The 26,287-nt window shown below is 49.9% G+C and overlaps 1 protein-coding gene across 2 annotated transcripts in view; it reads right to left on the bottom strand.

Annotated features, from left to right (window-relative positions):
* The window catches only part of BCORL1 (BCL6 corepressor like 1), a 41,195-nt gene extending 16,392 nt beyond the window's left edge, over nt 1–24,803 (bottom strand). The window contains exons 1-12 of one of the 2 annotated variants that reach the window (XM_032785989.2): nt 24,661–24,803; nt 18,634–18,724; nt 15,750–18,338; nt 15,118–15,283; nt 14,747–14,827; nt 13,975–14,379; nt 11,057–11,286; nt 10,731–10,937; nt 10,436–10,602; nt 10,077–10,222; nt 8,915–8,992; nt 2,060–2,213 (exon numbers count right to left, since the gene is read on the bottom strand). In XM_032785989.2, the coding sequence (XP_032641880.1) occupies nt 2,060–2,213; nt 8,915–8,992; nt 10,077–10,222; nt 10,436–10,602; nt 10,731–10,937; nt 11,057–11,286; nt 13,975–14,379; nt 14,747–14,827; nt 15,118–15,283; nt 15,750–18,338; nt 18,634–18,724; nt 24,661–24,746 (4,400 nt within the window). In that variant the 5' untranslated portion in view covers nt 24,747–24,803. Of the gene's footprint in view, nt 1–2,059; nt 2,214–8,914; nt 8,993–10,076; nt 10,223–10,435; nt 10,603–10,730; nt 10,938–11,056; nt 11,287–13,974; nt 14,380–14,746; nt 14,828–15,117; nt 15,284–15,749; nt 18,339–18,633; nt 18,725–24,655 lie in introns of both variants that reach the window. The other variant, XM_075068706.1, reaches the window with a different exon arrangement.
* Nucleotides 24,804–26,287: the final 1,484 nt, after the last annotated feature.

Genomic DNA, 26,287 nt, shown 5'->3' with positions numbered 1-26,287 from the left:
CCACACAATTTTTTTCAGAGAGATAGCTTATTTCCTAAAAGTCTCAGTGTTGGTAATTTCAAAACTCTCCCTGAATGTGACACAAATTCATTAGTTTTGGCCAATAATACTTTTCAGGCTCGATTCACAAACTGGTAAGTGTGAATTGAAATTTGTTTTTGATTTTCCAGGGTTGCCAGAGAACCGAAACCCCTCACTTAATTGCCCCACTCAGTTCAAGGCTTCGTTTACACTAGGATGCTTCCCCCCATTGCTACAACTGGCACAGCTCCACTTGTCAGGGTGCTAGTGTAGACAGGGCACTGGGGTGTTTTAAATACTGTGTCACTTAGACCTGAGCAGAGTCAGATGACATACGTGATGATTAAAAAAACCAGCAGCATCCCAGAAGCGAGTCTACACAAGCCGCTGCTGTTACAGCCACTCTTGGGGCTGAACAGAAGTAAGTGCAGCTATGGAGGGGAAAACAAAGACTGGTTTCCTAGTGTATGAAGAGCCCAGGTGCCTAAGCATGACAAGCCAAGAGTAACTAATTCCCAGCAGAAAGCATCTACCACTGCCATACTGTCCCACCGGGATATTCCTGCTTGTCTTCAACTGGCAATGTGCTTATGCCAGAAAGATTAAAGATTGATAGGCCTTGTGATTTTATCCCAGCTAATGTAATTGTAGGTGTCACTCATATACATGCATTTACTCTAGCTATGAAATGTATCCATCTGTTTGCCTCAATGTCCTGCAGCAGAGTTTTCATCAGGGAACTCATATATTGCATCCTAAGTAGTTTTTAAAAGAATGTCACTTCGAAAAAGATTATTTCTTAAGTATTTTGAAATGAAACGTCTTCTAATCCAGTGCCTCCTGTGCTTGTTTTATGGACAAGGGTAAATTAGAATAATTTTAAATTTGTAAATGTAACCCGAAAGATATCCACTCAATTCTTTACAACACTGAAACACACCCACCTTTGGAGCAGCAAGGCAGAGCTGTAAAAGTGTATGGCAATACTAAACAAGAGTTTAGGACAGGAAGTTCACATAAACAAATGAACGACAGAAAACGTTGCTCTCATCTGCATTTTTCATTCTTTTATAGGCTTCAGTCTGAGCTCCTTCCTAAACCACATAGCCTGGGTTTTTTATTCTCTTCTTGTATGGAATCCCCCCATGTCTCACGACTCACTGCTCTTGTCTGGACCTTTGACACCTCTGTGCTATTCTCCACCCAAAAGTTCATGATTTCTGATCTCTTATTTCCATCTTTGATTTGGGGTTTTGTAAGGCTTGTGTCCTCCCTTCCATTCCTGAACAGAACAATGGTCCATACTCTATGCCTTTATGAGACAGTTCTGTGCAGTGGGTAGTGCATCAAAATGGGAACCAAGAGACTTGAGTACTATTCCTGGCTCTGTTACCGACTTGCTGAGTAACCTTGGGGAACCTCTCCATGTCTCCACCGCCCAACTGTCATATAATGGTAACATCTGCAGTGGTGCTAAAGATGTGTTGGTCCCAGGATATGAGTGACAAGGTTGGTGAGGTAATATCCGTTATTGGACCAACTTCTGTTGGTGAGAGACACATGCTTTTGAGCTACACAGAACTCTTCTTCTTCTGACCTGAGGAAGAGCTTTGTGTAAGCTCAAAAGCTTGTCTCTCTCACCAACAGAAGTTAGTCAGATAAAGATAATGACATTTCGCCCACCTTGGCAAAGTGCTTTGAGACCTACCAATGGAATATGCAAGGTACGTGCAAAGCGTTAACATTCTCTATTGGGATTCTACAGTGCCTGTTACCTAGGTGAGCAATCGCCTAAGGCTCTCAAAAGTGCTCAAGCAGGCATCATCTGTTGCTCAATAATAGAGACAGCCCATGTACTCTGCATACTGCTCTGCCCCCGTCTGAGGGCAGCGTGGGGCCTACTTCCACTCTCAGCTAACTCTGAGGACTCATGTTCTCCGTTCCTGCTCCCATTTCTCAATACGCTCACTGGTTCCCCAAATTTGTTCAAAATTTGCTCTGCCCAAGATTTGCTATGCAAAGAGAAAATAACACTCACCCCCGTGAGACCGACACCTGGAGATTATAGCAAGGAAGCAGGGGCTTGTCTGAGAACTCAAACATGAAGCTGTCTGATTCTTGCTCCTCTTCTTCCTGATCAGAGCTTCCGGGAGGGTTGAGCAGAAGGTCGCAGCCAATCCCATCCTTCCCCTCTGAAACAAGCAAAATTAGGTGTTGGCATCTCCCATACTTTCACTCTTGCTGGTGCACAGTGTTTCCCTAGGAACTGGGGAGGAGATGGAGGGAGGAACAGAAAATATTCAGTACCAAGAGTGAAACTCAGAATCCCTGGGCAGGAAACTGGACTTGGTGTCTTACTGCACATTTCTGCTCCCAGCTGACTCAGGACACTACAGCTGTTGTTCCAGGTCTCCAAAGAAGAGGTTTCACCTGCTAGATTGTGATCTGTGTCACAAAGGTACCACCAGACAAATGAAACGCGCACTGCTGGCTGCAGACTCTGCTGGAGGAACCCCAGTACACAGCAACCCACTGCCCTGAACAGCCCACTGCCAGAAGCCAGGCTTCAATTGGACTTGTCTTTACTTTTGTGCCCATATATGTGCATCACAAGCCACCAGATCAATGTGGCATGACCGAGAAGCCAGTCTGCAGGGAAGTTGGGGTTACATGTGACTCAGAACTGCAGTGCACCAGAACTGCAGGTCAGGAGTAAGGGGTGCTAGCAAAGGGGCATGTGGAAGAAACTGGCACGTCTGCCCAAACTGCCCAGATCTACCCAGTGCAACTAGCGTCTCACCTGCACAAGTACAAAATAACAACACAAATTCAGAAACAAAACCCAGTTGAATCTCACACTTCCCATCCACCCCATCATCTCCCACTGGAAGGGCTCAGCCCCAGGGATTGCCCAGTAACTCCCTGCCCCGCTCTGAATCAAACAGTAGACTTGGGAGTACCAGCTCCTTCTCTCGTACCTCCTTGCAGCGCTGACTCGGGACTGTTCGGTCAATAAAATCTTTCCTGAGCCCATGCCCTCCAGCCACTACTAGACCAGTGCCACCAGATTCTGCCTGAACCTCTGGCCTGGTCCCATGGTTCAAGCTGGAGCACTGCAGAGGACTGTGTGCAACAGACAGCTCGTTACTCAGTAGGACAAGTTGCAGTGGTGACTCTGTCCTGTGGTTCATGAAAAGCTGGGAAAAGTTACTCTCCTTACAGTAACTATGACTCAAATGTTTTACCCCCACAGATCCCATTCTTGGCACTATGCACATGAGATACAGCTCTTTTGGCCAGCAGTATCTGTTGGGGCCACTCATGCCCCTGCATGCCCTCAAGCCCCTTACTCGAGGACATAAAGGGCTCAGTGGCCCCAACCTCCACTCTGTTCTTTCACCAATACAGAATCCCCAAGGCAAAGACACTCCACAGTCAGGGGAAGGAAGCGTGGAAGGTGAGATCTGTGTAGACAAAGCACCCCAAAGAACCAGTTACTGTAAGGCAAGTAACCATTCTTTCTTCTTTGAGTATCTGCTCACATTGATCCCACCTTAGGTGACTGGCAGGCAGTTGTCTCTCCAAGGTGATGGGTGACAGGAGTCCTGTTTGAATAAGATCTGTAAGAATGCTCTGCCAAACGGTATATCAGATCTAAAGGCTGACACCAAAGAATAGCAGTTTATAAAGGAATGTATGGAGCTCCAAGGAGCTGCTCTACAGATTTTGAGTACAGAGATGCCTCTTAAAAAGGCTGAGAAGGTTGCCTGAGCTCTTTTACAGACTTTAAGGTCAGAAGGGACCATCATGATCATCTAGTCTGACCTCCTTAAATCAGTTCACTAGAAATTCTAATGCATTCTGATATCCATTTTGAGAGTGTGTGTCAAAACACCCAGTCCTCTGGACTTATCACCAGAAGACAAATTGCCTGGGTGATCTGTGCGATGGTTTTGTTGTCTTGAGGTAATATAAGTTAGCTCTTTAAATGCTGAAGCATCTGCAGGAGATTAGAGAGGTCTTGGAAAGAACACTTGTAAGAGAATAAACTGATTAAAGTGAAAGAACGAGAGCATTTGAGGCAGAAATTTAGAATAAGAATGGAGAGTAACTGTCCTTATGGAAGGAGGTCCTACCATCAGTGCTTGTATTTCTACTCGGTTTGCGAGTAGAGCACCAATCTAAGAATGTTGTCTTAATCGACAAAACACAAAGAACAGGACGATGTAGGTTGAAACGGAGGCTCTGAGACAAGAGGACTACATGTATGTCTAAGAGAGGGGAAAAAATTCTTAACAGACAGAATAGCCCCTTCCAAAATTTGGTTACTGGAAAACCAGGAAATAAAAATGCATCCCTGTATTGGCAATATTGCTACTAAGTGAACTTAACAGAACTTCTGGAGAAACCTGAAAGCTTCAATGATAGATAGGTAATCTAGGAGGATAGGAACAGACACACCCACAGGGAGGAAAATTATGGTGGAAAGCCCATACTGAAAACGTTTTCATTTGGCCCCATAAGCCTTGAAGAATTTTGGCTTTGAATGAGAATGTTCTGTACCTCTGCTGAGCAACATCTATCTTCAAGCTCAGCCAGAGAGCCTCCAATTCAGTAAAAAGACATTGGATCTGGGTTTAGAATCAGATCTCAGTCCTGGGATATTATGTCCAGAGAGACATCTCTGAGTACAAAAATTGTCATGCCCATGCCAGGGCCATTAAGATGGCTTGAGCCCTGTCTAGTTTTATTTCGTTAAGAATGCTGTGCATCAGAGAGATTGGGGGGAAAACCCTTAGGGCAGATTCCTGTCCCAATTAATCAGAAAAACATCTGAGAGGGAGCCTGGACTTCTTCCTCCCCTGGAGCAAAGCATGGGACATTTATTTTTTAGACTGGTTGGAAACAGATCTATGGTGGAAAGGGCCCTCTTCTGAAAAGTTCTCAAAAGAACTGAGTCCTTGAGGGAACATTCATAGGAAAAGAGTATTTTCTACTGAGTACATCCATTGCATTATTCTGGAAGTCAGTTAAGAGTAGGGCTATGGAGCTGGACATGATGCTGAACATACCATTCCCACAGGAGAATGGCCACTAGACACAGAGGGGATATTTTGCTCCTCTTTGCCTGTTCAAAAGTGCCCCACAGTAGTAGTGTCAAAACATGGGCAGCGGTGCCCTGAAGCAGAGATAGAAATGCTCTGCAAATTGGACAAATAGCCTCAAGTTCTAGTATGTTTATGTGTAGTTGGGATTCTGTAGGTGGAACATAAATCTTGAGTTAGCTGTGCTCGCCCCGGCCCTGTTTGGAGGGATTTGTCACCAGACTGTTTGTGGGATTTGGAGATGAAAACATTAATCCCTAAAAGCCATTCTGAGGAATTCTACAAGATTAGTGCTGAAAACATGCTCTCACAAGAGTGGTCCCTGAAAGAGGATGGGTTGGAGGGCAGGGAGTAGGCATAGATTGGAATTGTATCTCATAGCCCTTCCGGATGACTTTGAGACCCAGAGATCTAGTAATTTCAGCTAATGCATCAGAGGCGCAAATGCCAAATGGAGGGAAGAAATGCATGATTTGGTCCAGGCATTCAACCATGGCATCAAACTTGCTGCCTTGTGCCTGATGTGTTGTGAGATGTTACAGCAGAACCCCTTTGCTTCTGATAATAGGGCCTCCTCTTAAAGGTTTCTGATGGTCTCTGGTGTTAAAAATAAGAGGAAGGAGGCATCTATCTTACCTGGTGCTGTGGTTTGAATGGTTTCTTTCTTTGGGCTGGGGTGTAAAGATCTAGGCAATGAAACATCAGTTTGGAATCTTTCAATGAGTGCAATACTTCATGTGCTTTAGAATTAGAGAGGCCATGAGCATCAAAGGGTAAATCCTTTATTGGGCTGTCTGGAGCCCAAACACTGTACACATGGTGCCTGCAGCTACCACTGATCTTGTGACAGTGTTGGAGGCATCAAACGCAGCTTGAAGAACCACTGTTGCAATTAGCTGACCCGATAAATATAGAAACTTAAGTTCAACCCTAGAATCCTGTGGAACTTCACACAAGAACTGGTAGACTCTCCCTCTGGAGACAATCATACTTAGGTAGCAAAACCTGGAAGTTTGCAAATACTGGCTTGAAGGCTAAGCAAGGAATAGACCTTCCTCTCAAATAGGTCCAACTTCTTTGAGTCTTTGTCTCCAAGAGTAAATCTTGGCTGACCAGCTGCTGCCCATGCACAATGAACCTGAAACCAGGTGAGTATAAAGTTCTCAGAGCCTTTACTTGGAACTTGAAAACAACAGCCTGCTCTTTCGGAGGTAGCTGAGTTGGAGGCCAACGTCTGCCAAAGGGCCTTGGCTTGATCGAGAATACCTCCATTAATGGCCATCACCAAACAGCCTTCATAAACAGTGTGCAATAGAATCAAACTTTCTATGTGACCGTTCTTGTACCATCTGAACAGGAATTTCTAAGGTGTCAGCGATCCTCTTCAGAAGGTTCTGCAAGGCCTTAAAGTCCTTGACAGTGGAAGGTACCCTAAGGATTAATAACTTCATAAGGGCACAGCAGGGTCCAGGGAAGGAGCACCACCTCCACCCCCGACTCACCTTAACAGGTCACCCATATGTCTGGGGCTGTGTGCCAGTGGCTGCTCCCCCAGGGCTCTACTGGTCCCATCGCCGCCTGGGCTGGTGACTCTTGCCCACATGTTCAGGGTTTAACTGATCGCCATATTTGAGGTCGGGAAGGAATTTTCCTCCAGGACAGATTGGCAGACACCCTGGACATTTTTCACCTTTCTCTGCAGCATGGGGCACGGGTCACTTGCTGGAGAATTCTCTGCAGCTTGAGGTCTTCAAACCACAATTTGAGGACTTCAATAACTCAGACACAGGTTAAGGGTTTGTTATAGAAGTGGATGGGTGAGATTCTGTGGCTTGCGTTGTGCAGAAGATCAGACTAGATGATCATAATAGTCCCTTCTGACCTTAAAGTCTATGAGAAGAAGAAGAAGAAATAGCTAATGGAACCAAAGGGTCATCATAGCAATCCATGTTATCATCTCTTCATTCCAGAATTCTTGAACCAGATGTTGAGAAGCACTCTGTGGGGTGGATGAGAGGTTGTGATACAGATAAATCTCCTAAGGTGGATCTAACTACAGAAGCTTTAGAAGAATATGGAGTGAAAGGAGGTGTGGGCTCAAGGAAGGTCAAATGGGCAGGATTGCATCCCATATGGGTATGGCATATGGGGCCAAGAGGGAAGGATCCAACAATTCTGAGATCTTCCTGAATTGTCTTGTACGATGAGAAGAACAACATCTTGAAACCCTCTTCTCAGGGCCCCCTTCACAAGCTGACTGAGGAGAAAAGGAGGCAGCGCTAGGCGATGGACTTCTGCTATAGACTGAAAGTGATGATGAGGCAGAAGAATACACCTCTTCTGAAGGAGGTGCTGATCTTTGTGGAGTTGAGGAAAACTGTGGAGAACTGATACTATGTGATGTCATACTGAAACTGAAGATTATAGTTAAGTGAAATCTTCATTACTGGGACTCTTGTCTCCAGTATCAATGAGAGATTTATTGAGAAGGGAGAAACATCAAGTAGAGGAAATACCAGCTCAGGTCTCCAGATATGCTGAAAACAGCTGCTTCAAGATCTGTGATACTGATTGCATAGATACTGGAGCAGAAATTGTCACCAATGCTAGTCTTTTGTCACTGCACAGTGCTGGAACAATTTAAGTGAGCGACACAGAAGATGACACCCAAGACAGATGAAGCGGTGGTAGCTGATATGGAATGGTGCTGAATTGGTACCATAGTTGTCGTAGCCAGCAGGTCAGGATTTAGAAGACAGAGCCTACACTTGGTCAGATGAGGGGTATGTTTTCACTCCGTTTTTAGCTAGTATTGGGGATGGTGATAAGTGCTAGGACAGTTTCAGAGGTTTTTTTTCCTGTCACAGGCAGCAGGAGCCACAGACTCACCTGAGGGGATCTGTGCCAGAGTATCAGCAGCCTTTGATAAATGCCCAGTCTTTCCGAACACAAAGAGACTTGAGATCTGGGAGCAACCTCACAAATAGAAGCAGCATTGACTTAATGCTGTCAGTCATGGAGTGGTGCGGGGTTCTTTCTGCCAAAGGATCGCAGAATTAGACCCTCTCTTCATGGAGTAATCTAACAAAAATAATTTTAAATGTGCAGCTCTAGCCTTTGGAGTTTGTGTCAAAAAAGATACACAAATGGAGCACTAGACATTTAAAATACCCATCATTTAAAAGAATGGCTGCTTTGCAGTCTGGGCATGACTTAAAGCCTAGAGCCTTAGCCTCTGCAGTACCTTGGAAAACTCCCTGAAGGAATAAAAAGGTTTTGTCTTCTTTACTTTGCCAATGGACTACCAAGACATTAACTATAAAAACATCATCTGCACTAGAGTAACAAAGACATTACAGCTACAGGGTAGTGAAACATACTGAGGCAGTTCTACCTTGCTGCCACAGGCAGCAGGAAGTGAGTGGTGGCTAGGGCCCTTGTCCTTTACACCTTCAGAGGAGGAGCTCAAGAGCATGCAGGGTACACGCATAGCCCAACTAACGCCAGACAAAAGAAGCTAATCTCATGCTCATGGGGTACACGTGACCCTAGACTGGGATCTGTGTGGACAGATATTTGAAGAAAAAGTCCCTTTCAGGAACTAGTAGATTCTTGAGTCAGTGAATGGTGTGAAACTATAGCAGATCACATCCCAGTGAGGGTTCCCTGCTCATTTTCTCGTTCTATACACTTAGCAAGTCCCAGCTTGTGTGACTGTTGTCTAGTCCTCATCCAGCAGCCACACCACACTCTGCCCTGCAAAGGGAGATAGAATCAGCTAAACTTACCCAGTACAGAGCTGCTGTAGAAATCCCATGCTGTTCGGGGGTCCCCATCAGCACGCCCTTGGAGATCCGAGAGGTAATCTGCAAGAGGAAAGCAAGGAAGGGAGGCACCCATAGAGCAGCTATACAACATTCTCATCCTTTCATCAGCAAGGCTCTTGGGGGAAGCAGCAGAGAGCTGAAGTGACTCACTCCTCCCTGCAGCCCAAGGCAATGGTAGACAAGGGACCACAGTCCATGAGGAATATGCCCTCCAACCTCCAAAAGGGTGACCAGGGACTGCGAACAGGAAAAAGAAAGTAGGGGGAGGGGAGGATGAGAAGAACAACTCTAGAACCCACTAGAGTTAAAGTATTATCTATTTGGAAGGAGTGGTTCCAAGCACACACACACACAAGAATTTAGTTAAGTCTAGAAGAGCACATGGGCACAACTTTCCACAACCACAGGAATAAAAAGGTACCTATCATCCTGAATCTAGTGAAGAACAAAAAGGAGCTAAACACAGTTTCAGGCAACACCTGTGTAATCCCATTACAGTTACTTTTTTAACTGTTTCTCTCTGCTTTGCTTCTGTGCAAGACCCACAACAGGAAAATAGCAACACCAATTCCACACAAAAGGCACAGGAAGCAAACAGACATTTTACTTTAAGCGTGCAGTCACAGTGACCTGAAGCATTATTGCTAACAATGGCAAGTAAACACTCTTCAGAGGAAGTAATTTTAGAATTGAGAACATAACTTCTCAGCTGCAAAAGTGCATGTTAATGGAGTGCTGAAGTTGCATAGTAAAGGCAGGAATTGCCAGTTAGGTTTGAACACACATCAGCTCTGCCCTGCATTAGGATACTACCTTTAGTTACATGATCACAGGTTCTTGCAGATGGTTGTGTGTCTATGACTGGAGAAGGACTCATGTCCTTTATTGCGGTATTTGAGAAACAGTATAGACTGGACTGGGCACCAGCGTGCATTGGGGCAGAAGTATGTTTATTCAATCCACCTTTCCTCTGGCATCTCCTGATGACTGAGCGTTTAACTATGGCCCCTGAATACTGCCATGCAGTTTTGTGTTTAACACCTACAGTTTGTAAAGCATTTGGGTTCTTTTGGGGTGGAAGGTACTCTGTACAAACATCAAATCATTACCATGCCCCACTTACCACTCAAGAACCGCTTCATCACCTCACTGCTGGCCAGTTTCATGGCTGTCTGCCCCGAGTAAGTGGCGAGTGTGGGGTCAGCCCCATACGACAGCAGAAGCCACATGGTCTCCAGGTTGTCATTCACCACTGCATCATGAACAGGCCTGGCAAGGGACAAGAGAGTTACCAGAGGAAAAGGAGGGTCTATGCAGTCCACAGAGCAAACGAACAATCTGTTTCTTCCTAGATGGCTATACTGCCAAAGGTCGGTTAGTGACACTGTCTGAAAGACTCCCAGACCCACAGCCCTGGAAGCTGCTGTCTCACTAGCTTCTGCCCCAAACTTTCTGGGCTAGTAGTACTGGGAGCTCGCTTGCCTTGTGCCATCCTGTGCACTGCAGTTCACATTGGCACCGTGCTCTAGCAGAATGTGCAGGATGTCAATCCAGCCTCGTGCGCAGGCTTCATGCAGAGCTGTGTAGCCGGCATTGTCACGGTGGTTCACCTCACTGCTCTTTTTCTGCAGGCAGTAGAGCACCACGTCCTGGAGGAATGACACCACCAGAGGCCTGGTTATACAAACCACAAGAGAGGGGCATGGCTCCCGAGGTACTCAGCAGCAAGCCCCAGCAGGAGGAGGTGGGTAAAAGCTGTTCTGGGCCCAGCACTCACCTTGTAACCAAGCCGTGCCGCTCGCTGAAGGAGAGTCTCCCCGGCATTCTTGTTCACAATCAGCCGCCGAGCCTCAGGAGGGATGTGCTGGGTCATGGGCAATTCAGGGGAGTTTCCTGGGCTGACCTGCCGTGACTTGCAGAGCGGCCACAGCTCCTGGGCCTTCTTCATAGAGCATGGCTTCGGCTGATTCCAGTGCCCTTTCACCTGGAAAATACAGATGGAGGGAGCTTCCTCAGAGTAGCTGGACGAGGCTGGATCCAGATATCCCCTCCCCCCTACACATGCTGGGTTGATGATCCCCGTTCCCTAGGCCTGGATCATACCTTCCCCTCTTCACAGATCCCTGCCAGGTGTTTTGTTTTACATTTGCGTTTTCCTGATGGTTTCTCGAGTGCTTCCTGGATGGAGGAGTTGTCTGGGTGATCCAGGAGAAAGCCATTTCGGAAGTCCGGGCGCCCTTGGGACTTCCGAGGCGATGGGGAAAGCCTGCTCCTCAATCGCAGCTCTGAGCCTTTGCCTTGGGTACATTCCTTCTGCTTCCGGTACCTGAAATCTAAGAAGAGACAGGGTCCACAGGATGCAGAGACAAAGACTAGGGGCCCAGACTTCCCCCTGTAGGTCAAGACCGGTCAGCCCCTGCAGGACTTCGTTGGCCACATCTGGCAGCTTTGGCCCAGGTCCACCAAAGCCACGGTTACTCTGCCAAGAAGCAGAGTACAGAAGAATAAGGGTATATGGAGATGAACACAGCACATTGAAAATGAAAGTGCATCAGTGGGATGCATGATGACAGAAGGCCTTACTGGTCTGACCCTATGCAGGTCTCTATGATGAGCAGTCGTGGAGCTGGTTATACACTCACTTGGATATTCTATTTCTCCGGACAACGTGTGCCTGTTATTCTGCACTGGGACAGTACTCAGGAGAACAGTCTGATTTCTCATCCTGTTCGCAAAAGTTCTCCAGTGGTTTAATAAAATGCATTAACAAAATCAGTATCCTGTAGCCATACTGCTACAGGGTGTGATCTATTCATATCTTTGAAGCTAAGCAGTGTTGATGAGAGACATCTAAGGGGAAAATAGGGAATCCTCCTATCCACAGATGGCACCTGCTATTCCACTTCCTGCCAAACTATGCCCTGTAATGCTGTCCATGCTGCCTTTTCAGTGATTTTTCTTATTTCTTCCTCTTAAGTGCAACATTAAGGCTCTGATTTTACATACACAGAAGTAGGGACATTCTGAGTTAAGGTTTCTCAACGGAAATTTGGACTCTTCCCACCTAATATAGGGTTGCTTATTACAGAACCCCATAACATCAGGCAAAGACATGCAATTTTATAACACCTAACAATGAGGGAACGATTATAAGTGGAAGATATTAAAGTATATGATGAGAAAATAAAGCCCTTGGGTGCAAAGAAGGTGAGAATAAAACCCCTGTGCACTGAGCAATGCACAGGCATTTGCAGTGCTGGCCCTTTTCCAATGGGTACAGATTAACAATTGCTTTAAAGTGGGCTGCAGGGGAACACAGTGACCCTATGTTGCCTGCAGAGCACTATCTGACTGACTGTGTTAAAGGCTAAGCCTGAGAAGAGTCTGAGTGCAGAACAAGGTAGTCACTCTGGATAAGTCACTGCTTCTCCACCTCTGCTCCACAGAGACAAGGCCACCTGCCTCTCAGGGGAATGCATGCACATGACAGTTATGTAAGGGCAACACAGGTGCAGTTCATAATTATAACTCCATAGGTAACACTTTGTCCTCCTACTTTGCAAAGAGATGATGGTTCCTTCACAGTGAAGGTTGCAACCAGCTTCCCCCACCAGACTTATGTGAATGGCCCCCAGCCCCTCCATCAATAACTTTGCTTGGAAACATTGGTTTGGCCCAAGTTGCCATATAAAGGAGAAGTTTTCTGAAGAAAACTGGTCATACTGCTCTTGAGTTAGCACTCATCCAATCAGAAGGTGGTCTGGCTGCAGACTACTTGACTTTCCGAGGCAGCTCCATCAGGTTCCCTCCATCACACATCATTAGTAGCTCCTGCAGTACCTCAAGGGCCATGGTAGTTCTTTCTCCCCTGCCCCAATTCCAGGTTTACACCCCTGGACATTCCACCTGTCTCATTCCCAGGAGCAGGTGGCTGGCTCATTCCCAGATTCATCATGCAGCTACTGATAAAGAAGAGACCCAAGAGCAGGAGCAGTTACTGTGCACTCCAAAGAGGCACCCCTACCCCCCAGAATAATCACAGCAGCGTTCTCCTGCCTGACACCAGCAGCCCCACACCGGGCACATATGAGCAAAGCCAGAGGGTACAAGCAGAGCAATGTACCCACAAGCCAGGCCATTGTGCAGCTCCAGAAGCTGACAAAATTCACTGCTTTCCAAATGCTTCACAAACACCTCCACAGCACAGAAAGGGAGAGCTGGCCTGCAAAGCAGCAGACATCCCAAAATGCCCAGGAAAGAATAGGGGTGTGTGTGTGGGGGGAGCACGAGTGGCTACCTAGACTCAGGAGCATCTGCGTCACTGGCTGAGCCACAGGTGGGAAGCTCAGGAGATGGTGAATGGAGGACTGTGGCCTGGATCAGGAGGAGCTGGGAGGGGAACAACTGTAGCTTTCTGTTACAGCCCTGAATGTGCACTGTGGGACAGGATTCACCCCACAGATTCAGGCATTTTGCTGGGGTCTGTCACACCCCTGGCTCCCAAGTCACCCTCTCTCCTAGGCTCCTGCTGAACAAAGCTTCCCCTGCTCCCTTTCATAAGCCTTACAGCTTACTTATGTATAAAGACAAACGGTTAGCTGTATGTGTAAAAGCAAGTCTTAACTGCAATGGTCTCAGTTCTTTCTACTCCTTGGATGCCTCTCCCTAGGGTCCACATTTACCCAGTGCAATTATACTGGGCCTCCTCCTTCCCTGTGCCCAGTCCAGCCTAACTGTGGAGTGAAGTCAGTACCCAGTTAACACTGCCACATAATTTGGGGTTCCCTGCCCCATCATTTACAGTAATTATCCTGGAAAGGACCGGTGGCCCACCGCAGTGGCAGCACAATGGAGTGAATGGTCCCTGAACATGCAGCCCCTGGCCCATAGGACTTGGAGCTGATGCTCTGGTTCTAAGCCAGAACTTTAAGAGCAGTGCTGGAACAAGAGGCTGGTCTGGAAGAAGTCCTGCAGAATAGCCAGCTGAGCCAAAGACCCTTCCCCTCTGCCAGTGCCGGTACCTGCTTTCGATTTCCGACTCCTATGGGAGTAGCAGCTCACATGTTCCTCCTCTTCTCGCTCAGTCAAGTACTCCCCAGTCTGGTATTTCCAGCTCTTCTGCCGTCTCCTCTTCTTCCTCTTGACATGGCTGTCATCATCCTCCTCATCTGGGTCCCACAGTTGCCTTGGTGCCTCCACTCTCCAGGGCAACTCCCGGACCCTTCTCAGGTGGCAGCTGCCCTTTTCTGCCTGAGACCTGTCTCTGGCCCTGCGGCTGCGATAGCGGGACATTCTGTGGGATTTCCTCAGCCTGCGGCGTTTCAAGGATGTCTCCTCCTCCTGCTCCTCCTCCAGCAGTGGTAAGATCTCCTGGCCAGTCACTTCGCACTCTCCTCTCACACTAGCAGAGGAGCCACCAACACTTCCTGCAGAGAGGACCACACAAGGTGTGTCCAGTTACTAGAGATCTCTCAACACAAGCAGAGCCAAAAGTGCCCACAAGAACACTCCCAGCTAGGAAACTGGAGACAGAACAGTCCCTCCTTAGTACCCCACAAGACCTTCCTGCCCCCAAAACTGACTGGGTCATGTGGGCAGGGACATGCTCCTGCTCCCTTCACCCCCAACTCCCCACTGAACCAGTCACTAGACCAAGTTAGTAAAGTACTCTGCTCCCATCTGCCAGGCACACAGCTTGCAGTGCCTAACGGACAGGACATCTGTCTCAGCCATATTGGCTAGCTGAATCTCCCTGGCAGAGGCTGGCCTCTGGGGTCTGCTGCAATCACCAACCTGACTGACTGCGTGTCCGGCTGCTCAGCACCACTGGGATGAAATCACGAAAATTGTTCTTGGGTTTCTTCTCAAGGTAACCTGGGAAGAAAGAAGACCCCAGAGGACTAATGCCACCGAAAAGCTAATGGGGAATCCAGCAGCTGACAAAGGACTGCTGGCATGGGAATGACAAAGCACCACATTATACTGGATCCCTACATGGGATTCTAACCTGCTGTATGTAGTGCCTAGCTCCACAGCCCATAGGAACTCAGCTCCAGGAGAACTGGCAGCCAGATCTTCTGGCAGGCAAGGGGAGCACAGAGCCAAGACAATGCTACAGCTTGGCTTTGCAACGGAAGAACACTATTCAGAATTTGTAACAGTACCTTCCTCATGGCTGTCCCCACGACGCCCTGGAGACTGGAGCTCTGTCTTTGCTGGCCTCCTGCGCTTGCGCTTTACCCTGAGGCTATTGTGCTCATTCATGGATCCTGGGCCCACCCGGCTTTCTCGTTTGCTGATCTCATGCAGGTCCCCGCGATGCTTTTGCCACTGCAAACACAAGACAGATATAAGTTTCAGTCCAAGCTTCAATACAAGCATCATGTTGGGACAGCAGGAAGGGAAGGACCCCAGAATAGTGTCCCCCACTGCTAGCTGTATCAATACCTCTCAGTCCTGACCCACAGCCTTCCCAGGTACTCAGCTCCACCAATGCCCCTCAGTCCCAACACTCTGCTATTCCAATCATAAACCCAATGCCAGGCAATACTGAGATGCCTGGAATGAAAAGGCTCCTAGTGAGGTTCCTCAAACTCATCTCTTCACCCAGCTGCCAATCCCTCTTGCTGCCCTAATGATGGGTTCCTCTTCCTCCTTACACTGTTGTCCCCTCTTCCCTTACTTTGGTTTTGACCCCCGATATTATTCTAGGAAGTACAGAGCCCCAGCACTAGAACTATCTGTGCCTGCCTCCTTCTGGGGGGCTGGTGACCACCTTGAGTGGCTCCTCACCCACCTTCCATCCATGCAAGCTCCGGCTCCCCGACTTGCTTGGGGCCTCCTCTCCATCTCTGGCTCTGCACTTCAGTCTCTTGTGGGCCTGTTTGGCCCGCCCATCGTGTTGCCGTTTGGATTTGCAACATAAGCTGCCCTCTTGTTTGATTTGCGCTGCTCCCTTGAGTTTGGTCTCTGGAAAGCCCTTGGGGGCTGCCCCAGCTCGCAGACAAGCCCCAGAGGCAAATGACACATCACATTCCACTCGCTCTTTCTTGACCCTGCACAGGTCCACCTGGTGCATAAACTGGGGGGCCTCTGAGGCTGGCTGCTCCTGGGCCACCTCACATCCCAGTTCCTTGCGCTGACTCTCCACAGGTGCAGCTGGCAGCTCAGAGGCTGTTTGCAGGCCTTGCTGATTGACTACAGGCAGGTCATGTGACAGATAGGCAGCTAACACTTGGTTTTTAGGTTTTGAGTCTCCTAACTGCTTGAGGCTACAGCTCCCTGGAGGAGCCTCAGTCTGTACAACACTATCTTTACCGGAGTCAGCCTCTGGTTCATCACACCCTTGGCTCCTGGAAGGGCTTTCTGCCTTCCCCTTTCCCCCACTTGCTTCCACAGTATTGGCCTGAAGAGATGGAGCTACAGCTATGGGGACTGGATTGATGGGCTCCTCACAGAACTTGGGCAAGGCCCTGCAGTTCTTGGCTTTGGACATGGTTTCCCATTCCAGAGACGGAAGTCTTGGCAGACTCTCTGGGACCTTGGAGGCTGCCATGCCAGACTCTACAGGCTGCATGCTGGGAAATACAGGGAGCTCGCCTGCACCAGATGGTTTGGAGGGGCCACTCTGATTCAGGGGCAGCTGTCCAGTTGTGGAGATGCCAATTGAAAGCAGAGGGGTCTGGTGATAGGGAGACCACCCAACAGGCAGAAGCTGGGGACTGGATGGTTTCCCATTAACTGGGCATCGGGGGTAAATGCTTCCCTGACCAGGATTCCAGAGAGAGAGTTCTTTGGATTGGCACAATGAGGCCCCTGGGGCAACTCTGCCATAGAGGAACCGCCTAGCTGGGTCCTGCTGACCCTCCACACTAGCCTGGCTGCCTTTTTTCCCAGAGGGTGGCCCAACATTTCGGGGGTCTCCCTGATCGATGATGGAAATGGGCTCCTGTTTGGGGAGGTGCTGTGGATCCCTGCTGAAGCTAATGCTGGAGTCTTTGCTGAGCAGTAGTGAGGCAGGCACTGGGTTGGCCACCCCCACGTAGGTGCCTGGAATGGTGCTAATCAGTGCAGTGGAGTTTTTCATCCAGGAGCCCTGCTCACCATTACGCAGGAAGTCAGGAAAAATTACCAAGGGAGGGCTGGTACCCAAGCATGAGGTGACACTGCTTCCTGCGCTCTGGGCTGCACGCTGGGACTTGGACAGGACCGTAGTGAGCACTGCCTTGCCACTGGTGTGCACCGGCGTTAGAATGGGCATGGGGGGTGTCTTACGCTGGCTCGGTGGAGGCAGCTTCTGGCGGTTGGATTTAGAGGACAGATCAAGAGGCATCTCACAACATTCTGGGAAGGAAACCATCTCACGCTCCAGCTGTGGGGGGGACTTCAGGGGAGAAAGCGAAGTGGTGGCCCCTTGAGCGACCTGCTCTGGAGCACCAGAGGCCTTAGTATGTACGCCAGTACCTGGTGGGGGAGCTGCACTCCCACATGATGCTGTCAGGGAAGGCTGGCTGGGTGAAAGCAAAGAGCCCTCCATGGATGGGGAAGGGCCATCAATAGCTGCAGCAGTTTGTGTGCTGTTCCCACCTGAAGGTGAAGGGCAGCTCAGCTGGTTCACCTCCACAGACACCACTTTGGAGTCTGAAGGCAAGGGCCTGGCTACGGAGAAGGTACAGGGAAACGAGCACAGCTCAGGGGGAGCAATAATGCCTGGCGGGCCACACTCCTGCAGGTAGGAGGAATGGACTGGGAGAGCAAGTGTGGAGGGGACCCCAAGGGGGCTTGGAAGAGTAGCCACACTGAGTGGCTGCCCACAGCTGGAGGGTGGGATATACACTAGGGGCTGGCTTGGGGCCAGAACTGCCCCGGGCTGAAAGGAGAGGGGCATTTTTTGCATAGCTGGGGCTTGAGATGTGGAAAAACACACTCTATTCAAGGTAAAGGTGGCTGGAGTGGGTGCAAGGGTGTTGCAGCTGGAGGCAACCACAGGCAGTGTCTCCTCCACAGGCACTCCTGCCTCTTGTGTTTCAGCATTCAGGGTGCTCTTCTCTTTCCCAGCATGTTCACTGTCTGGAGCATTGGGACAGGCAAGAGAAGCATCAGCTTGTTTGTCACTGTGAAGATCTGCAGGTGTCCTGGCACTGTCAGTGCTGCTGCTCTCGGGCTCCACAGCTCCCGGGACTGCAGGCTCCAGCTCTCTCTCATCGCCCTGGTTTGCCAGAGGGCCCAGCACATCATCTTCTATCACTGCTTGTCCAGCACACTCTGGTTTCAAGTAGGGTTTGGGTGGCTGCTCTTCCAGCTTGGGCCCAAGTTTTTCCTCCACGCTGCTATTTGCATCCAGCCCCTGGGCATTGCTGCCACCGCTGACTGCTGTGAGCTCCACCTGCAATGAGAAAGGGAGAAGGGACACCCTGGAAGCTGAGACAGCATTTCCCAATGGGAAGGGCTGCTCCCTCTCTCTGCTAGGTCTCTATAGGACAGAGAGAAGCCCACAGGAAAGGGGAGCAGTGCTGCTTCCAGGCCCTGCACTCCTGCCTTACACAGTCTCCGGCCCTGCACACCATACTGTCACAAGGGACTCGTCACTTGGGTCCAGGTCAGGGTCAAACTCCCACACGTGGCCCCTTCCATCACAGTCCTTGGCTCCTCAGCCCAGCCACTCTGTACAAGGAGCTCACCTTGGAAAGGCTGCTGCTGACGCAAAATTCCTGGGACCCCAAATGCTGGGAGCTGCTCTTGTTAGACTCCTCATCAGAAAGCGGGACTCTCCTATGACAGAGATGAGACAAAACAAAGGAGGTACAATGAACCCCAGCAGCACTCTCCTAGCCCACTGTTAGCTCCGCGCTGCACACAGGGCAGCGAGTCAGAAGGGGCTTCCTGGCTATAGGGGAGTAGGGACTCCTACCCTAGAGCCTAAATCCCTGCCTCTCCAGGCTCGCCCCTGTGCTACTTTCCAAGCTCCCAAATTCAGCACAGCAGGCACACGTTGGAGAGCCAGCCAGCCAGAGACTGCCTGCACTGCCCTCAGGTGCAGGTAGTGGGGGCCTGGGATCCCCCTAAAGCCAGGTCTCGGGAAACAGCCAGCAGGTAATTTTTAGGCTACTGCCCCTTTAAGAAGGAGATGGAAAGCACTGGCTTAAAAGTTCCATGGCAGTTGGGAAGTGATAGTTGGCAAATGAAGCTGCAGAGTGGGGGATGGGGAGACCCACAAAATGACCATCACCCGAAGGGCAGGGAGCTGGCCCACCCCCCCAACACCAACCCCCCAGTGCTCCCCACGAACTGCTGCCTGTCAGTCCTCCCTTCCACTACCCCATGGGTGCTCCATCCCCCCCCACAAACTGGCAATCCCACCTTTTCCCAGACCTGCCCCTCAGAGCCTCCCCTCCCGCAATCCGGCAGGCCCACCTTTCCTCGAGCCTCCCCTCCCCCAGCCCGGCAGTCCCTCCTGCCCCCCAGAGCCTCCCCTCCCCCAACCCGGCACCTTTCCCCGAGCCTCCCCTCCCGCAACCCAGCAGTCCCACCTTCCCCCCAGAGCTTCCCCTGCCCCCAACCCGGCAGTCCCTCCTGCCCCCCAGAGCCTCCCCTCCCCCCAACCCGGCAGTCCCTCCTGCCCCCCAGAGCCTCCCTTCCCCCAACCCCAGCAGTCCCTCCTGCCCCCCAGAGCCTCCCTTCCCCCAACCCCAGCAGNTTCCCCCTCCCACTCTTCAAACCCCTCAATCCCACCCCAGAGCACCCTCCTTCACTCCAATGCCCCCCTAAAACTTCCCTCCTCGCTTATAATCTCATCATCTCTCAACTCCCCCTCCTGACCACATCCCCCCTTCCCCCAACCCCAGCAGTGCCACCTTCCCCCAATACCACCCCCCCAGAACCTGCCCCCCACCTGGCAGTCCCACCTTCCCCCAATGCCCCCCTAAAACTTCCCTCCTCGCTTATAATCTCATCATCTCTCAACTCCCCCTCCTGACCACAATCCCTCCTTCCCCCAGCCCTGCCCCATACAATCCCCCCAGGTCCAGTCCCGCCTGCCCCACACTCATTCAGAGTTCTCACCCTCCCCCAGCCTCCTCATGTTCTTGTTTATGTCCTCTTCTCCCCATTTGCACATTCTAGGTCTGCCCATCCCACAGCCAACCCCCTCATCTGCAACCCCCACCTTCCAATCCTGCCCTCCCCCCTAGACTCACATTCCTATCGCACCCACCCTCCCAGTCTCTCTCTCACATCCACACATTACAACTGTTGTTCATTCCTCACCCACCAGGCATACTACCCCGATTCCTCTCACGTGCCCTCCCCCACATCCTCCAGCCACACACTAACCCTGGTTCTGGTCCAAAACCAAATCCCCCCACAGATAATTTTAATTCCACACCCACCCAGTATACCAGTCTTGTCCCGTCTACACACCACCCAGAACCATCTACACTTCTCACCTATAGTTTCTCTTCCCACCCATACGCTAGTGTCAGTCATGTCCCCGCTTCATAGACCCTTCAGATAGCTGCAGAGTCCTGTCACTGCTCCAGGAGCCTGAGCACATTCAGCTCTATTGCCCCCCTCCAGCCTCAAAGCAGGAGACACCTGGGGCCTGGAGTGTGTGATTGGAGCTTTAACCCCTTATCCTTCACAAGACAGAAAGAGGGCAGTTCACTCCTTCAAATAAAGGAGTTCCCCAGGTGGAAAGTGTGAATTCAGAGTAAGGACCATGATCAAATCCAAGGAAAGGAGATATGAGGTGGGAGGCCAATGGCAACAATTGTGCACATGATATGGTCACACTGGAGAGATGGAAACAAGCATTACTTCTGCCTAAGTCAACATCTGAACCAGGAGCTGGTCCGATGGGAGAGAGTATGGTGTCCAGCACAGGGTTCAATATCCTAAGATGGTTTGAGGCCCAACCCTAATGTTTTCTGTCTGCTGACACAACAGCCTGTGAACGTTAACTACAGGGAAAGCCAGTGGGGCAGAATAAACACTGTGATGCTGGTAGTCTTTTCTTTCTCCCCTTGTCTGCTATGACAGGGATTAAGTGATGCAAATCTCCAACCTCATAGCTCCAGTGTCCAGTACTGGTACTCTGCTCTCTTGGCCATCCTAAGGTTGCCCTGGAAGGGATACAACTGCTGAAGTTGTATGCTTGAGTAATGACCTTCAGGTTTAAACATCCTGGTAAGGCAAGCATCCTCGTATTGGCCCATTACACCTGTTCCTTTACAGATGCCCTCAGTATCATGACCCCACACCAGCTCCCCCACCTCACGGTACAGCAATGTTACAAATACAATGCTGGTCTTCCCCACAGCTGCACTAGTTCCCTTGTGCTATGGCAAAAGTACAGCACCTCGTATAGGTCCCTGCGCCCTTCCCACTAGACATCATCCTTGCTGTTATTTACAAACATAATTTGACAGAGATTTCTTAAACCTGGATTTCCCAAGTTAGTCAGGCCGCAAAAGGCTTAAGAGGATTGTTATTAATAAGGGAAGATCAGGTTTCTGCAATAGGCAGCAGCAGCAAGATCCAGAGGGCAGCCAAGAGGTGATGGGATTGGGGGGCAGCTGGAATTGCAAGAGAACCACCCTTAGAACTAATGCCTGAGATAGGCTTTTAGTAGTCTGTAACCCAGGAAAACATAGCTCAGACGCAGAATCAGGTTCCTGCGTCTTGCCCAGTTTGTTAGCCAGGGTGGTGGAGGAAGGAGGGTGGAACGTGCCCAAGGTCAGTCAGGTAGGATTTGTGGCCAGGCCACATATTCTACCCAGCAGAGCTTGTAGACTACTACCTAGCAGGCATGTATGTTCTGGTACTGCCACAGAGCTGGGCAGGAATGGAACTCCCCAGCATCTCAGGTCTAAGCTGGCCTCCCCAGTGTCCTCCTGTGAGACATCTAAATTGCAGTAACTGTGAGTCTGAGGGCTTTTGAAAACGTGCAAGAGCGGTATCGACAGTGCCAGCATGCCCCTTGCGCCCCCACCAGAAGACCATAAAGCTGGAGCTTGGTATGCCAGGAAAGGCAGAGTTAAGGGGACTTTTTCGACCCTGCCCCCACTGAAATGCTGAGAGGGGCCAAAAATCTCATGGCCCTTACCTCAACTATTGTCCCATGGGATCTCTGCCAAAAAGCAGCACAGGCCTTGAGCCCAGGCAGGCTATGGAGGAGCTGGATGGGATCAGTGAAAGAGCAGAGGTGTTAGGGAGCTGAGACCGTGGCCAGGCAGGCATCTCCGTGACAACAAGCTGGATAACTGGCAGAGAGAGCTTCCTATGCACTATGCAGCAGAGCTGGGAGCCCCGCTCTAGCTCCACCTCCTGCTACAACGCCAATCGCGGCCCTCTCGCAGACAGAGGCAGAGACGTGGCAAGGACAGCAGGTGGAGCTAGAGCGCAGTTCCTGGCCCTACAACAGCCCAGGCAGCTTCAACAATCAGGCCCAAGTGAGGGATTGAGCTAGTCAGTAAAGGCAAGCAGCTCCGGCATCCTAGGGTTCCAACAGGTGAGGACAGCCTGCCTGCCAGAGAGGCTTGTCCAACATCCCCCCTTGCCCCTCTCCCCCCACCACAGGAGACCACCATCCCGTTCAAGCTGCCACAACATCATTCCCCCTGTCTTGGAGAGGGGGTGATTCCCTTCCCCCAGGGCAGCACCTGTCTCAAAAGGCACAGCAGATCAGCACACCCAGGCTGGTGATGCACAGGTTGATTGCTGGTTGGGAGCCCAGACAAGTAGCTGAGCTGCCCACTCAGCTTCTAAGACACCCTTGGAGAGAGCACCCCCTCTTGTTCCTGCCACTGTCTCAAAAGCCAAACTAGCAGCCTGCTCTTCTGAAAGCTAATGGAGATGCAAACTACTTTGTTTGTCATACTGCTGGGGAGGGGAGGGGGAAGTACAGTGACTCTGGTGCAGGCAAAAGTGGCCAGAGAGTCAGCCCCGGAGACTGAGGTCTTCTCCTTAGCCCCAGAGCACATACAACCTGGCCAGTGGAGGAACAAACTGCATCCACACTGCTCACTGCCAGTGTTCCTCACCCTGGCCTTAGGGAAGCCACTTCTTGGCACAGAGAGAGCTTAGGATCCATGGTCCCTTAGCCACTCCAAGAGACAGCAAGGAAGGGAGCCAGCTGGGACAGTGATTTCTGTGATGTGAAATTTTGTCCAAGAAGGAAATGGAATGAGTGTTCCCCCAAATGATTATCCCCACGCACCCACTTTACACAGGGGCCAACAACTGGTAAAAAAAAATCCCACCATTCAGTTACGATCAACCTGGTTTGTCTGTCTTGATTTAATCTTGTATTCGGGCTGTTTGGTATTTCTGTTAAGGTGCCTAGACCCCTTAGTGCTCAGGTGCCTGAAACACTGAAATTTATTAGGATCAAGAAGTAGGCCTGCATAGTCTTTATCAAGGGATAACTAAGATGAGAGGCCATACATTACTTGCCAAAATCTCCCTTACCCCACTGTTCTTCTGCCTATCTGTTGCAGCAGCTATCAGCATTCCTAATGCCCGAGACCCTACCATCCCAAATGCAGGACAGTCTGCACCACACACAGCTCATTTTAGTCCATATAACATGACCTTTCTAACCCTCCTAGTGTGTTTGCCACAGCTGAAAAAGCTCCACTGCATCCTGGCACCAGGGAGGCACAAGCTGGCCAGTTCTGAGCACAACACCTGAGAACTGCACGATTAGATAGGTGCTAAAGCTGTGGGTTTGGAGAGGGCTGCCAGGGCAAGGAAATGGGATAGGTCAGGACTCCTGCAAGAAGCAGATCCTGACCAACCGCTAATCTTCCCTAGTCCCTATCTGTGGTGTTCATGCAACTCACCTATCCAATCACCTGATCCAGTGGCTCTCAACCTTTCCAGACTACAGTACCCCTTTCAGGAGTCTGATTTGTCTTGTGTACCCCAAGTTTCACCTCACAAACTACTTGCTTACAAAATTATACACACAAAAATACAAGTGTCACAGCACACTATTAATGAAAAATTGCTGACTTCCGCATTTTGTCTGTATGAAATTTTAGTTTGTTCTGCCTTCGCTAGTGCTTTCTATGTAGCCTGTTGTAAAACTAGGCAAATATCTACATGAGTTGATGTACCCCCTGGAAGATCCCTGCATACCCCTAGGGGTACACATACCCCTGGTTGAGTACCACTGATCTAATCTGCACCGCCCACGCAAATGGAAACACTTCTCAGTTACCTAGTCTGTACTGTCCACGTAGCCCTCTTCCCAGGTCCCAACCTGTCAGGCTCTATGGCAATCAGTGAGGGCACAAATCCAACAAAGTCAAAGAGGAAAGGTACAGAGGGTAACAACGTCATGAGCAGCCTTAACACTGGGGTAGCAAGGCAACAAGAAGCACCCTGGCTCCATACAGCTGGTGGTTCTTGCCCAGAAAGCAGAGAGCCTCCAGCATCATTCCCCTGCAAGCATCAGACCCTTTCTTTTTCTTGGGCATGGAACACAAGGACCATAAAGGAGACTTGACTGCCTAATGCATCCTTGTCCTACCCCTGTGCTTCTTATGAGCTCAGCCCTGTAACAGATAATAGGCTGACCCTGCACTAGCCCCAAAGAGAACCACTAAACAGGATTCAGTATGCTTTCTGTTTCTAGCCTCTCCAATTCCCTGACCGAAGCTCCCTGCTTAAAGTCTTTCCCCTAACAAGCCACCCACGCACCTCACCTCTCCTCGTTGAGGCCACACATGCAAATCCGCTCTGCACTGGCCCAGTTATGCACCCCACTGTACAGAGGTGCTGTAGAGATCATGACAGCTGCTCACCACCAACCAGGACCTGCTGGGGCTCACGAGGCCACTTCGCCTGCAAAGACAAAACAGAGTCAGAAGCTGTTCCTTGGACACTGCATTCAATTCCATTCCTTGGAGTTCTCCAATAAAGTTGTGAGTCTGTGGTACAGTTCAGAGAGATCATCTGCATGCCAGATCACTGAGAAAAGGAGAGGGCAACACCTCCTCCTTACCTGCCATCTGCAGGTTCATTTCCATGCAGCTGGGGTACATCGTTTGAGCAGCTACAAGTCTGTTTGCAAAGAGCCCTCAAGAGAGGAGAACACTCAGGGCTGGGACAATACACAAGGCTTACACTCATGCTAGGATTTTTCACCAAACCCATTCAATCTGTAGTAGGACTTGGCCTCCCCCAAAAGCGCTTTGTGCAGACACCTCTTCATTCCCCAAGAAAGTCTCCCAGACACTACAGGCAGGCAAAAGGCAGCTTTACCCAAAACAACAGACTTATAAAGCCATAGAATTGTCCAATCTTTTATATTTCTCTATCAGTCACCACCAACCAGCTCAGGAGACAATTGTACAAAGAGGAAGATGACTGTTCAGGCAATCAAGTGCCTAGGGTACACCTGCATGGGACCAATGCGGAGAATGTGTGGGGCGGTGCTTGACAAACTTGCAGGGCTTTCACCACTAGAATTTCATTTTAGTGTTGTTAGGAGGTGGCAGGCATTCTTAGGGGTTAGAGACAGAAAGTAGAGCAGAACCCTGAGATTTGTGAGTCAGCCAAGATGCCGGCCTCTGTGATGGAATTTTTCAGGGGAAGATATGCCTGCCATTGCAGTAGGGTTGTCTCATTGAGCACTTCAAGGGCTGGGCTGCTTCTTGAGTCCCATCATTCTGGAGAATGAACTGAGCTAAACAGAATCAGAGCAATGAAGGAGGGGAAGGATCTGAAGTATATGGCCAGCAGGAGCAGGCTAAGTTAGACTGGGCAGGAGAGATTAAGGAGGCAGTGACATTGTCGAAAGGTTCCTGTTTCAGAGATGTTATATACATGAAGCAAAAGGTGTACAAATGGACAGCATCCTTGGGAGAGCAGGAAGGAAATCTAAAGACAGCATGTGATCCAAAGTCTTATATAGTTTTTTCTGTCATGACATGTCAGACGGACACAAGCTCTTGGTGGGACAAGGAGCAGTCTGTAGTATTAGTCCACACTGGAATCCGTTGTATAGGGATAAGCCGACTGAAGGTTTGAGGAATCAGATGGAAAGCTAAAAAACTGAAGGTGTTCTCAGAACATACTGCCTGCTTATTCGGTGCCAGGTATGAAGACACCTGGTACACACAGGCACAGTCCAGGTCAGTGGGGTGTTTCTGGGACGCATTTGGGAAGAGACAAGGGCCACAGAAGCAGGAGGAACCAGAGAAATACCAGTATACTGGCTGAGGGGACAGAGTGAGCCACAGATGAGGGAAAGAGTTTAGATGAGCAGGCAGAGACTGCAGAGAAGAGAAGCTACCCAGAAGTCAGGAAATGAGAGGAAGCAGCAGCCAA

This window comes from Chelonoidis abingdonii, chromosome 8 (assembly GCF_003597395.2).
Source record: "Chelonoidis abingdonii isolate Lonesome George chromosome 8, CheloAbing_2.0, whole genome shotgun sequence".
NCBI lineage: Eukaryota > Metazoa > Chordata > Testudines > Testudinidae > Chelonoidis > Chelonoidis abingdonii.
Note: the sequence above shows the minus strand (reverse complement) of the source record. Positions and strands in the feature narration are given on the sequence as shown.